General features: G+C 35.4%; 1 protein-coding gene across 1 annotated transcript; it reads left to right on the top strand.

Annotated features, from left to right (window-relative positions):
* Positions 1-9,400: 9,400 nt before the first annotated feature.
* Positions 9,401-12,743, top strand: LOC109088905 (cocaine- and amphetamine-regulated transcript protein). Its single transcript, XM_042726876.1, has 4 exons — positions 9,401-9,646; positions 11,709-12,094; positions 12,198-12,281; positions 12,445-12,743. The coding sequence occupies exons 2-4, from the start codon at positions 11,933-11,935 to the stop codon at positions 12,550-12,552; spliced, it is 354 nt and encodes a 117-aa protein (XP_042582810.1). The 5' UTR covers positions 9,401-9,646; positions 11,709-11,932; the 3' UTR covers positions 12,553-12,743.
* Positions 12,744-14,757: the final 2,014 nt, after the last annotated feature.

A 14,757-nucleotide genomic window follows, 5' to 3' on the forward strand; every position in this document is an offset into this window, starting at 1 on the left:
CATCTTGTTGTCCTCATGAATTATGCATCTTTTTAATACACCCCTAACAAACAAAAACAAAAAATGATTACAATCAGTATTTACAAGTTCTGAAATAGCTTGGAAAATAGCATTTAAAAAGTAGTTTCAGCAAATATTCAAACCGAACGCAAGCAGCTGGATTATGAATTGGAGATGAATATAGAATGGATTGTACTTTTCTTCCGTAGTGACTCAATAATGATAGTTTATGTCTTCACCCACATATAAATTAGAGGGATGTTAACATTATTTTTTTTTTTTTTTTTTTTTTTTTTAGTGGTTACTTGAGTTCCAGTCAAATCTTTTATGCTTCTATCTTTTATATATAGCTATATATGTATATAGCTATACACACACACACACACACCTTAGACAAGGATGTTCAGCCAGTGTTTCTCAGTGATGGGGGTTGGTCTATACAAATAGGCTAAATGCATTATGGACAATGTAATTCATATTCTCACTGTGAGCTAGATTGGAACATGCCCCCCATACCCCCCCCCCCCCCCCCACACACACACACACACCCACACACCCATCACAAATCGCTTTGCCGAAATATATGCAATAATTTAGTCTACAGAAAATGAGAAGTATAAATTGCAAAATGTGAATCACTGGCTATAGATGCACATCAGAAGTCAATGAACTAGAAAATTACTAATTTAAAGACCCTGTATAGTTTCATTGCCTTTGGGAATAATAGTAATATTTATCCCAAATGCTTTCCGCCGAAACAGTAAAATGATGTTAGTAGTTCAAAGAATGTAGTGTTCACAGAACATCAGTTCATGAGGGCATCCAGGCCTTAATGTTTGGGTTTAGTTTCTCTTGATTACAGTCAATCATGGTAAAACCCAGGGGTTCAGTATAGTTACTCGGTGCAATCTAGGCTCTGTCCCAATTGATCTAGACTAGAGAAACAACAATGCCCTCTGAGGTACAATAAAAAACATATTGTTAGTCAGGTACAACATATCAGATATAAGATGGTATACCATCTGAGACATTCCTGTTTCTCACATTATCCTGCTGAAATATACAAAATAAGTTTTCTCTGCTGACACCTGTCACAATTAAACCTATACAACATATTAAATGTTGTACTTGGGGAAATTCAAGCAAACTAACAGTAATACTTAAAAAATTCAACAAATAAACCAAATCTGGTTATTACGACTCCCTGTGAAATAGAAAGTAAAATTCCTACCATTATTTGAATCTTTCTTAAACACTTCGTGCTAATGAATGATTAAAGATTATAAGATATATTGTCATTTATGCATGACTTGCATTTAGCTGTATGACTTGTATGAGGCTCTGTAACAAGACTACATCGTGAATGTTTCCCTAGAGAAAACACACAGTCAATATACTGGTTTGTCCATTTCTTGAAATTGTCCCCTCGAGATACAGTGGTGCATTATTTAGGTGTCCTGTGTTATAAACATGGACTCTGGCGCTTTAATGACCTCTAAATAAATATGTTTAACCTGTTAGTCATGATCCAGACTACTGAATTATTCATTGTTCCAGTGTTCCACTGAACGTGGTGTAATACTAAACTCTCTTCACACTTGTGTTGTTTTGTTCCTCGGTTTTCATGCCTGAAAAGTTTTTTTTTTTTCAGGACTTTAAATTAATATATGCTTTTAATATATTTAAATGTATGTTTTATTCACTGGACAATGATGGTTGTTGTGCAGAGTAATCTTTCTTGAAATGACATTATATTGAGTACATATACAGTTTGATTGCACAGTATAAGACATTTAACATAAACAGTGCTATTTGATTTTCTCTGACATGCCAATTATATTTTTTAACCCATAATGACCAGGGTGATTACTTGTTTTCAGCATGTTCAGCATCTGATTAAACACTCAGAGCAATATAGTTAATGCCTTTAGAGAGGCATGTTTGCAATACATTATTAAAATATAAAAATATTTTGCAATTTTTTCATCACTTTTATTATGACAGATGCTTTAGTGTTTGAAAATACGTCTGTAATATTATTTAACTACCTGTGAGCTGGAAAGGGACTTCATCAATATTTCTATCACCGCACAATTTCTTACGTCACCTTTCACAGGCTGTTGAATACAGCATGAAAAAGATCCATCACCAACAAGGGATTGCAAAATGGAAGCCAACAAAATTTATAATACATTGCATCAGCTGAGATTTGGGAGAGTTTTGGTTCTTTGCACACACTGCTTCATCAAAGCAAATGGATTTCAGCTGCATGCCTACAGTTCTTTTATTTTACATTCTTTATTGAGAAAACACAAATTAAATGCTTTTCTTTGTTTGTTTAATTAGTTGGACAATAAATAATGAGTGGAAACTCACTATTCTTTCAGCTGCTAACTGCAGATTAAATCATCATTCTTCACAAGATAGATATCTGTATCGATGCACATTCAATATTTAGTTATTAGTAAATAGATAGTAATTTAAATAATAAATTAATGATTTAATCCAAATAATTTCAACATACTTTACTGGTGTGATTGCCTTAAACATTGTCCAAATATTAGTGCACACAATAAAAACTGTGACAGAGGGGAAAAACATCAAATGAGTTATCAGTATTGGTAATATAAAGAATAATAAAGAATAATAATTAAAATAGAATAAAAAAAACTTTCAAAAACGGCAGTAATGAACATTAAGAATATTCTGTTACAGAAAATTGAAAATATTCTGGTACAGCTAACTGTTGAAAATGAAGATCATAGCAGTAATTGGTTTCTGAGAGTGTTCAGCTCATTTGAGTCCTGCTGTGACAGATGCTTGATGACTGTCCACCCTCAGTAACACCTGCATTTGATCTTTTTCTGACATGTGGAATGAAATGGGAAAGTTTTTCAAAGTATTTCATTCTTGTATAATGAAATGTATGGCAGTAGGAGAACATGTGCTCTCTGTATAAACCTCACTGACCCTTTCTTCCTTTTGAAGCTGTGCTTGTCAGTTTCTGTGTTTTTTTTCTTTCAGTGGCCAGACTGTGATCACCTCTGTTTAGTGAGGATCTGTCTCTGCTTTGTGCAGTATCTTGATAGTGAAGAGACATTTTACCCTTCTATTTGAAGCCATAACAATCCAATTTACCACAATCTGTATTTTTATTTTCCTAAAAAAACAAGGTGTTGGAAACATTCCTCAGAGATTTTGGTCCATATTGACATGATAGCATCACGCAGTTGCTGCAGATTTGTCGGCTGCACATCCATGATGTGAATCTCCAGTTCCACCACATCCAAAAGGTGCTCTATTGGATTGAGATCTGGTGACTGTGGAGTCCATTTGAGTAAAGTGAACTCGTTGTCATGTTCAAGAAACCAGTCTGAGATGATTCGAGCTTTGTGACATGGTGCATTATCCTGCTGGAAGTAGCCATCAGAAGATGAGTACACTGTAATCATGAAGGGATGGACATGGTCAGCAACAATACTAAGGTAGGCTGTGGCGTTTAAACTATGCTCAATTGGTACTATGGGCCCCAAAGTGTACCAAGAAAATATCCCCCACACCATTACACCACCACCAGCAGCCTGAACCATTGAGACAAGGCAGGATGGATCCATGGTTTCATGTTCTTTACGCCAAATTCTGACCCTACCATCTGAATGTCACAGCAGAAATCAAGACTCATCAGACCAGGCAACGTTTTTCCAATCTTCTCTAATCTGTGCGAATTGTAGCCTCTGTTTCCTGTTCTTAGCTGACAGAAGCAGCAGAACCGGTGTGGTATTCTGCTGCTGTAGCCCATCTGCTTCAGGGTTTCGTTGTGTTGTGCGTTCAGAGATGGTATTCTGCATACCTTGGTTGTAACGAGTGGTTATTAGAGTTACTGTTGCCGTTCTATCATCTCTAACCAGTCTGCCCATTCTCCTCTGACCTCTGACACCAACAAGGCATTTTCTTCCACACAACTTCCGCTCACTGGATATTTTCTCTTTTTTTGGACCATTCTCTGTAAACCCTAGAGATGGTTGTGTGTGAAAATCCCAGTAGATCAGCAGTTTTTGAAATACTCAGACCAGCCCCGTTTGGCACCAACAACCATTCCACGTTCAAAGTCACTTAAATCCCATTTCTTCCCCATTCTGATGATCAGTTTGAACTTTAGCAAGTTGTCTTCACAACATCTAGATGCCTAAATGCATTGAGTTGCTGCCATGTGATTGGATGATTAGTGATTTGTGTTACCAAGCAATTGAACAGGTGTACCTAATAAAGTGGCCGGTGAGTGTGTGTGTGTGTGTATATATATATATATATATATATATATATATATATATATATATATATACATATATATATATATATATATATATATATATATATATATATATATATATATATATATATATATATGAACATACATTAAATGTTCAACAAATGTTGTATGTGACATTATTAAATCATTCTAAATGTAGTATTGATCTCTTGGCGATTAATTTAGCCTGTAGGATACAGTAAGATTGGAAATGTTTTTTTGTTGTTGTTGTTGTTTTTTTTGTTGTTGTTGTTTTTGTTTTTTGTTTTTTGCCCCTGAAATACATTTTGAAAAAAAAAATTTGGTATAGGCTATATTTTTTGGTCTATGGGTGTACTGACCAGCATCATTTGCAGCACAGCAGGTTCAATACGAGACCTTTTTGAATGTGCTTTTTACAAAATATTATTTCCCTCATTGCATAATTCAAGTTTCCATTTAGTGAAGTAGTTTGTCCTCATAATAAATCTAATAACAAGTACAGTTTTTAATTTGTATTCGTTGTTTTCATTGAGCACTAGAGGGCATTATTTGTTTACTTATCGTCAGCATAGAGTCTACACTGACTTGTTTATTGCCTAAATAGTCCATTTAACAAGGTCAGTTTAATAATGTTTCAAATGCTCAACAATACCTAAAAGATATTACAGAGCCTCCTTTATACATAAAGAACATAATGAGATTTTTAAATAATGTTTGATTTGAGCAAAGGAACTGACCGTTCCGAACTGCATTCAAATAGTCCAAATTTTCTTTTCCAATTTTTTTTTTTTTTTTTTTTTAGCCTCCCAAAACGCTATTAAATGGGTGAAAAGCAAATACAATCGAGACCTTATATCCAGCTCATAATTCCATAAAACGTATAATTATGAAATTGCAAACACGAGAAGCGAGACATGCCAGCAGGGGAAGATAACACAACACGGCTGAACTCGTCAGAACTGAAGCCGTCTCTTCCAGCGTCTTCATCAGTCCTCAGCGGAGGGGAGCAGTTAGTGAGAGACTGAGTGAGTCATTAAGACTGCAATAATCAGCTGCTCGCTTCTTTAATTATTTATGCTGTGTAATTACGCTTCTGCGGAGCTGGTGGAGGAGTCTGGCAAAATGAAGAAGTGCTTGTTTTTCAAATAAATGCTCACTGGATGATGGAAACTCAATTTAGTGATGGAGAGGATGTTGCTTGACGTGACACTTGTGTGGTGGGTTAATGAACAGCTTCCTTGAATCACTTAGAGAGATACTTGCAGTCCATCTAAAGACTGCTTGGCTGACACTCATCATTCTGTCCCCTTTGTATCTTGCAGATCATCCTTCCTCTGTGACAAGCCACCCAAACCTCTCCTGATTTCTTCCTGGCTGATGTGAAGATGACAGAAACCTTGCTTTCAGAAGAGGCATCTGAGTCTCACTGCTTCTGTCTGAGAGAACATTGAATGGACAAAGCATTTACAGCATTGCACTACTGTTTTACTCAAAGTGTTTATTTATTAAGAAGTTTATGAACACGCCACAGACTAAACAACATTTAAATATATTTATAGAGCAACTAAACATTTATAAAACAACTGAACAACTAGAAATAGAGCAACTGAACAATAAGAAAGTAACACATGCATAATAATAAGTTTTTTAAAAGATCTTTTTAAAAATGTAAATGATTAGAATAATTATTATTTTAAAGCTCACTGTGCCAGTGATTATATGGTTTAATTTTCAAGCAACTTTGAGTTTTGAAAGGTCTCTGACACAGCAGTTTTCTTGGAGAGAAGAATTCCTCTATTAATATTTACCATAGAAGTCACCCAAAGTTCTTCCTTTGAATTTCTTGGAATTTTATGTCCCCCTTAGCTCAATTTATTCTGTTATGTTGGCGTTAGCTTAAAGATGTGAAGCTTTTTTCTAAAAATGGATTTGAAGAGAGTGGGTGGAATGAAAGTGGAGTCGTTAAGCAATATTATAAAGCTTAACGCCACACACACGATAGCTATACAGTGCAATTACGGAGATAAGCAACTCCTCATCCGAACAAATAAAGCTTTGTAGGCAGGGAAGAGTAGAGGCAGATTTTTCAAAGACCCCTAATTACCTCACAATGACGCACAACAACTCAGACTGCGGACCCCGGTATGTGCGGACAGCCTTTCTAACAATTTTGGGAATATATCACACACATGCTTTTTGCCCCAAGCAGAAAAGTGTGGATGTAGAAAAGCTTTCCCTTTCTGTGTTTGAAGTGAAACAAGGACAGCTTGGTAGAACAAATAAAACCAATGCAATATGCATGTGACAACGTCAATAAAGAACAAACATTTTAACAAGACAAATGTCAATCCCATTAAAGTCAGCAATGCTTGTTCATTCTTCAAGGGCTACACACTGCTGTTTTGATCCCTCAGAAGCAAAGATGTAAATGGAATGGTTTAATTATTCATCAACTTAAACAGAAAACATGAAAAAATGCTTAAAAGACAGATGATTACATATGATCCCCCACCAAACCTGCAGGAACAGAATGTTGCACATTGTTATTTAAAGAAGCATATTGTACCCTTTGCTTTGCTCTGTGTACTTTTTCCCTTTAATCTTCTCCTTAGGTATGACAGGCCAAATACAGACTTTGCAATCAAACAAGCTCAATCACATCTGCTCGTCTTGTTTGGCTCTTATTTATCATCCGTTGCCTCATCCATACCCTGAAACAAATTGCTCTTTTGCTTTGTGCTTGACCATCTCATTTGCTCTCTAGAGAGTGTTTCTAATAGAGGTGAGATGGGTCAGTTCCAGTACAAATAGGCTCTTGCTGCTTTAACAGCTTGCATAATAATAGCTATAGTGATTTGCATTGTAGTGATAGTGATTTGTCTTGTAGGATGCACATGACATTGATGGATGCATCTGTTAAGGAAACATACTAACAGGCAAAGCTTCTGCTGTTAGCCTAATGACTGACGCAATCAGTGGACTGGAGTGTGGTCGTCACTGACACATAAGATAATCTTTGCTGCACAGTGAAGTGACCTGATTCTGTGTCTCTCACCAAGCTGACATCTAGCATTACCCACTGGCCACTTCACAGCTTGATTAACTGACTTGAGCCCATTTATCAGCTCCATTTTGAGGTTTTAAGATCTAAAGGCTGTCTGAAGCATGAATGTTTGGCTTGTGTTTTGGGTCTGAGTGTTGACTCCCTCCCCATGACATAATGGGGAGTCTGTGTTGTTGGGTCTAGCACTAACAAGGGACCTCTGGCGCTGTAGTAAAGTGTTACAGCCCTCTGAGTAATTGACAGTTCAGATGCAGATATTTCCTCTCTCTGGGTTATCGAGCCCCCTGTTGCTCTGCCGAAGCTCTAAAACGGCATGTTTTTTTATTATCCTTTATAAACCAGATTTGATTATGAAATATTCTTCTGAATTTAATCACAGCTCTGACTGCCTTAGCATGAGTAGTGAGTGTGATTTTAGTTTTATTCAGTTCAATAAACAAGAGTTTAATACTGAGTGACTTACATTTTAGACAAAACACATTGTCTATTTTTGCTTCACCAACAAAGTAGTTACAGAGTGCTGTTTCGTTATTGAAATAATCAGTGTTTTTGAATGACTTGTTGAGGGAATGATTCAATGACTTACTCATAAAGACAGAGCCTAACACAATACTTATACTTGCAGTCTTTGCACTTGACTAGCTCTCTACTATTTCCTGCATATTCAAGTGAGCATCAAAGGGTTAGTTCACCCAAAAATTTTAATTCTGTTATTAATTGCTCACTGTCATGTGACCTTCATTCATTTTTGGTGCACAAATTAAGATGTATTTTTGATGAAACGGAAGCAACGGAACTGAAACGTTTTGTGGCCCAGAAGCTTAGTAAGAACATCGATAAAATAGTGGTTCAACAGAAGGTATGAGAATTTCATTTCTTTGAGCACAAAAAGGTGTTCTCGTAGCTTCATAATATTTTGGTTGAACAACTGATGTCACATGGATTCTTTTAATGATATCATTACTACGTTTCTGTGCCTTGAATATGGTAGTTCTGTTCCTGTCTATGCAGGGTCAGAAAGCTCTCGGATTTCCTCAAAAATATCTTAATTTGTGTTTTGAAGATGAACGAAGGACTTACGGGTTTGGAATGAAATAAAGGTGAGATTTTTAAGAATTTAAATGTACTTAAAGCTTTTGATTATCCAATGGGACCTACTTACGTCATAGTTCAAAGTTTTTACAGAGCTTTATTTAGATAGTTTGATTTTGAATACTTTGCACTTTAAAATGTCTGACCTCTAGATGTCTGTTCAGTAGTCCCTATGTAACAGATAAAAGAATTTAGTAAATTTATGCTTCTAATTAAGTCATAAAAAGCAGTTGCAACACTGTACAACAGACACATACTCATCTCTGCACCAATACAATGTGCAACTCTTTACGTTTTACTGCCAAATTAACAACATACACTAGAAATCTCAAAATTTTGGGGCACGTAAGTTCCTGAATATGAAGAATGATGAGATACACTCAGTCTGAAATAGCCTAAAGTAATTCTATCATTCCTGATTAAATCAATGTTATGAATGAATTGGTTGAATAAGCGATTCAATCACTTACTTATTTAAACACTTGTCGCCACCTACTGATGTGATTATACAATCTGCAGAAAGCATCACTGAAAAATCAAGACTTTTAATGCAGAGATTTGTTATTAAAAAAGTTTATAATACTATTTTTAATTTTCTGCCAATTTTTTTCTTCTTCTTCCAATCTATTTTTAAGCATTCAGATCATCATAACAACTGCTGATGACTGGCTGGAGAGTCTTAAGAATGAACCTTCATGGTTGGTGAATGTGACTTGAATCCACCAAGCTGATGTGACACAAGTATGTCAGGTCTTAATTCACTTATAATTTTTCAACATCAGAGAGGCAATCAGGCCGTAATGCACTTAACTTGATCACCTGAGGGAAGAGGGAAATCACACACCCACACAAAATCAATTCCAACGCAGGGTCTTTCCGGCTCAAGTAATTTGACTCTCTCAGGAGGATTCATAAGCCAGAAAGAGGATGGGAGATCATTGACATGCCAGCCAAAGGAGAAAACAAACATCTTTGAACCAAAACAAATGTGCCAGGATCTTAGAGTTTGGAAGAATACTAAGATAAGTCAGGAAGATAATGAATTCTGATCTCTCCCACACAACACTCCTGCATCTTCTTTGAGATTTGCCTTCAAAGGACAAAACCCATCTGCTTCTTCACTGCATATACAAACAGCCTCCTTTAGCGGATCAGGAAGCTTGTTTCTAGAGGCCAATAATCTTAATGGGAACTTAAAGGTGAGAGTTTGTTATTAAAAAATGTCAGACTTCCTTTATTATGGATGTTTAGCAGAAGATATGTTACTTCCGCAACTTACAGTAAATCAGAGCCAAACCTTATTAGAGGGTGGCAAACCTCCACCAAACTGAAAGATTACAGCAAACTACCATTTACAAACTGTCAAGTCAAATTTTGAATGAAGTCTGCCTGCACAACAGCAACGATGCTTATGAGAAGTTCACTGCAACTGCCAGTGTGTATTTTAGGTTATGTTCCTTTCAGCCATTCTCACACTTGGTCTGGATTTGACACCCTGTGGCAATCCTGTCCTATCCAGTAATCATCTTTTCAAAAATGGTCTACACTGTTTTGACAGGAAAGACACCCTCAGGACCTTATTTTAGCAGTGTGGAGAAATGTTATGTGAATAATGACTGTGAAAAATGAAATATTTTGCTGGTGTTAAACCATTGACATGCGTCCTTATGCATATGAACTATCTGTCTGCACAAAATTGAATAATTTTTCTTGGAAGAAGATGAAAATAGAGCTCATTTGACGTGAGTAGTGAGCAAAACTACCCCAACAGTGGTCTTATTAATAAACAGGTAACCGTGCTGAGGGAAAAGTTTCTGACAGGCAATAATACAAGTGGTAATTGGAATGATATGACTCATGCAGCCCACAGAGCAGTCAGACAGACCTGGTTTGATTCCTGCCTCTAACCGACAAAAGCTCCTCATTGAAGCAACTAAGACTGGATCAAAGTGAGACTTGGCTTTGCATTAATCAGCAGGAAACAACAAAATAACACGTTTTGTGTCTAGAATAGGATTAATCAACATAAATGGGCAAAGCATCTTCTATAGCAGTCACTTCTAAGTGATTTGGATGGCCATTGAATTTGTATTAACTAACTCTATTATTAAATATATATATATATATATATATATATATATGTATGTATGTATGTATTTTTGTCCTGGCCTTTTGCAGGTTTTCTTTTTGGCAAGCTACTGATGTTCCTTTTTCAATAAAGGCTGCGCCTGCTACACAAAATGCTGACAAACCTGAGATGAATGTAAGCAGGACAGCTGGTATAGAGGGACACTTAAGCTTCACCATCTTTATCACAATTGTGTACATTCTTCCATTACTAAAAATAAGTATTATGGTCATGCTGAACTTAAATGCCCTCAGCTCACTGTTTTTGTTATGTGAATACAGATAAAGTGGGCCTCTTTCAAATAACTTTTCATTGGAATTGCTTATAAAATATATTCAAAATCTTTCAAAATATCAAAAAAAATTTTTTTTTTTGGATTCCAATACTATTCTGATTTACCTTATTACCATAATACTTTACTAAAGCTGTTATGTAACAAGCAAACACAGATTTAAACTGAAGGTTATAAAAATATGTTCTCTAGACAACAGAATTTTCATAAATCGCAGGTCGGGCAAAAATTGATGTTTTAAATGTCACATTTTGCTGTTTTATTTATTGTTTCATGTTGAAAATACCCAGTTTAAACCAGATCCTGTCGTAAATCTTTTCTCCCAGTTTGTTGGCTGGTTCTAACAGGGTTCAGGCACTTTTAATGGTTTAATGTTTATGTCTGTGTGTGTGTGTGTGTGTGTGTGTGTGTGTGTGTGTGTGTGTGTGTGTGTGTGTGTGTGTGTGTGTGTGTGTGTGTGTGTGTGTGTGTGTGTGTGTGTGTGTGTGTTTCATTATATTACAGTTTAAATGCAGTATAGAAAGCCCATAATAGACTTTTTAATAGCAGGTTCCATTCATGTAGACCTTCTAAGGCATGTTGAGTTTGAAGTTAGAATAACTTCTTTCCTCTAAATTACTGGTGGAACTATTCAAAGGTGTTTTGTAGACAACACTTTAAGATATTTTCCTGTATATAAAGTGATTTTCAAAAATAAACGTGATGTAAACAATTATTTCATACTGCTATTTTTTATGTACGCAACGTGAATACAAACATTCTGCTAAAACATTCAATAAACTGAATCATATATAATAATTTGTAAACATTTCCAGCATAAGACTTGTTTTCCTCCCCTCAGACGTCTTTCTGTCTTGTTTTGGACATCAACTCGCCAGCTTTACGCAATGAGTCATCGTCGGCGTCCTTATTACGCATGGACAAAAATCAATGTTTAAGGTGGAGCAAAAGAAGGACCGAAGTGAGTGGTGTGTCAGTGGAGCAGATATAAGGTGAGTGGACCGCGGGAAGCGAGTGTTCACCTGAATCTCAGTGCAGAGGACGCGTTCAGTCTTGGCTGTGACTATGGAGAGCTCCAAACTCTGGACCACAGCGATGGCATGCGCTGTGCTGGTCTCCTGCATTCAGGGTGCTGAAATGGACTTTGACAACGAATCCGACTTAGAAACGAGAGCTTTGAGGGAGTTTTACCCAAAGGACCCAAACCTGACCAACGAAAAGCAGCTTGTAAGTATTACGCACTTCTCGGCGCATAGAAAGCAAATTATGTTCCCTTCTTTAAAAAAGATTTTAATGATACTTGCATTAAATGATCTGAACATGTTCACAGCTCGGGGCTTTACATGACGTTCTGGAGAAACTGCAGAGTAAACGCATCTCACTTTGGGAAAAGAAGTTTGGGCGCGTTCCTACAGTGAGTATCACAAAACAGGAGTTTTATGTGTCTTTCACTATTTGATATTTAAAATAGTGCAAAATACTGCCTAGATTAAAATCACACATTTACCATTTACATTTGCTATTAACAAAACACTGACAATGATTTCTCTAACGTTTACGCTTTGCTTTCACATCAGTGCGATGTTGGGGAGCAATGCGCCATCAGGAAAGGATCAAGAATCGGCAAAATGTGCGACTGTCCACGTGGAGCGTTTTGCAATTACTTTTTGCTGAAATGTTTGTAAAGATAGAAATGGATTGTGAACTGGAAATAAACACGATATTGCAGATATTTATACATTATGTGATTTCTATTTTTATGATTACGAAGTGCTATGAGAAGAACAGATGAATCTGAAAGATTGTTTAATTATTTGCTGCTCTTGATGTGTAATTAAACCTGAATAAACTGTGTGGACTTTTGTTTTCTAAGGCAGTCTGTGTATTTCCTGTAGTAAGTAGGCTATAATACATGTTTTGTGGTTGCATTTTAACAAAACATTCTAAACTGCAAAAAAGTAACTTACTAAAATAAAAAATAAAAATAAAAAAAATAGTTTAATAAAAAAAAAAAAGCTTAAGTTTAATTGCTATCTTTCTAGTGACATAAAACTGGCAACCTGCAGTAAAAAATAAAAATAAAAAAAGAAGTGAAACAGTGAAAAAGATGAAGATAATTAAGTTAAAATCAACTAAATGAAAGTTAAAAATGACATATAAATTGCTAAGCAAGAATCTAAGTTAGTAAATTATTGTAACATTCAATCACTGAAGAAAATTATGATAAACATGCTGCAATTTCTGGTTGTAAAACAAATACATAATTATGATTATATGCCTAATATACATTTACACTGTTCACATACAAGATATTACATATTATATTACAAGAAAACAATGGCAAATTTGTCTATTTAAGCCATTTTTTTTTTTAATTACTGTAGTAGTCCAAGTCTATGTAAATGTAGTGCCAGGAATGAGATGTTAGACAAATTTAAGAGAATTAAAAGAATCAGAAAATCAAGGTGATGTGTTTAATAAAACCCATTCCCTGAAACTCCATCATTACAACAATATAATGGGTTTCAGAGAGTGTGTTTTATAAAAGTTTTCAGTTCCTTGTAATTTTGTTCAATTTGTCTCACACATCTCCTTCCATCCACATGCATGATTTCAACAGCATAGATATAACAAGGGTTCAAAATATGTGACATTTCGGTATTACAAAAAGCCTGTGACTCATAGGAGAGAATGAGGAAAAGTGCACAGTTAGTACAGGCTGTCCCATGATTAGCTCTGCCTGAGAGGATGAGTCCAGCTGGCAGCCAAGCAGAAAAACACACCCAAATGTCAATCAAAGGCGGCACTTAAATGGGTGCTTTCACTCCTTGTTAGGTTCATTTAAAACTGTTAACATTTTCAGATTGCCAGCAGAAAAGGAGTGGAGTATGATGGGAAATATGTGTCTGCTGTTGCTTGCTGGCATTGAGAAACAGGTCAAACACAGATCTGCATAAAAATAGCAGTTGATGGGTCTAATTTTATATAACACCCGTCAAACCATTGTGCGCCCTCAAGCCATTTAATATTCAGATATCATAATGATTTGTCATCATTTAGAGTTATTCATTTGATTGTGCAATTGCATTTGGGTTGCTGAAGAGGAAGCAAATTGATTATGTGGTGTAAATATGAGCAAAGCTGTATGCGATGTGTAATAAAACTGTAGATAATAATTTGATCTGTTGTTCTATAAGAGATTCAAAAAAATCACAACTGAGGTTACATAAACATTTTTATACTGAAATTATTATGCCTGATAGGGAATATATCCAAATAATTGATACACAACAAATGTTTAGACTGAATCTAATAATATCCCTTTAGTGTTTACAAAAATATCACTTTGGGAACGAACATTTTATGCCCTATAATGGGAATTGATCGAACAAAACCAACAAATATGTAAACAATTATTTGTATTATAATTGGAGGCAGAATAAATGATGCAAAAGAAAAACTGCTAACACTTCAGCTCTAGTTTAAATTCTCACTATTAACTAGTAGTTTATTAGCATGCATATTAGCTGTTTATTAGTACTTATAAAACATATATTAATGCCTTATATAATTCCCCTATACCTAAACTACTTTATTAAATATCAATAAGCAGTAATTAGAAGTTAATTTAGGCCACAGTTGTAGTTAATAAATTGTTAATAATTAGAAATGGTCCACAAACTAAACTTCAGTTATAGCTGCAAATGGCTTATCACTAGGGACCAACCATCTTTTCATAATTATAATTTGTATATACATAATTTGTCTTTTGATCTAATTTTTACAGCAAAGTCCATCTTGAATCTTGAAAAAAGTTACAGCAATATACTGTTGTCAAAATGGACAACTGACTTCAAGGAAATCACTCCCTCTTACTGTTAGACTGAAAA

Source organism: Cyprinus carpio, chromosome B7, assembly GCF_018340385.1.
Source record: "Cyprinus carpio isolate SPL01 chromosome B7, ASM1834038v1, whole genome shotgun sequence".
NCBI lineage: Eukaryota > Metazoa > Chordata > Actinopteri > Cypriniformes > Cyprinidae > Cyprinus > Cyprinus carpio.

Coding starts and splice junctions, on each gene's coding strand:
- LOC109088905 (XM_042726876.1), top strand. CDS start 11,933: ATGGAGAGCTCCAAACTCTGGACCACAGCGATGGCATGCGCTGTGCTG. Junction 12,095..12,197: donor TGACCAACGAAAAGCAGCTT/GTAAGTATTACG, acceptor ACATGTTCACAG/CTCGGGGCTTTACATGACGT. Junction 12,282..12,444: donor AGTTTGGGCGCGTTCCTACA/GTGAGTATCACA, acceptor CTTTCACATCAG/TGCGATGTTGGGGAGCAATG.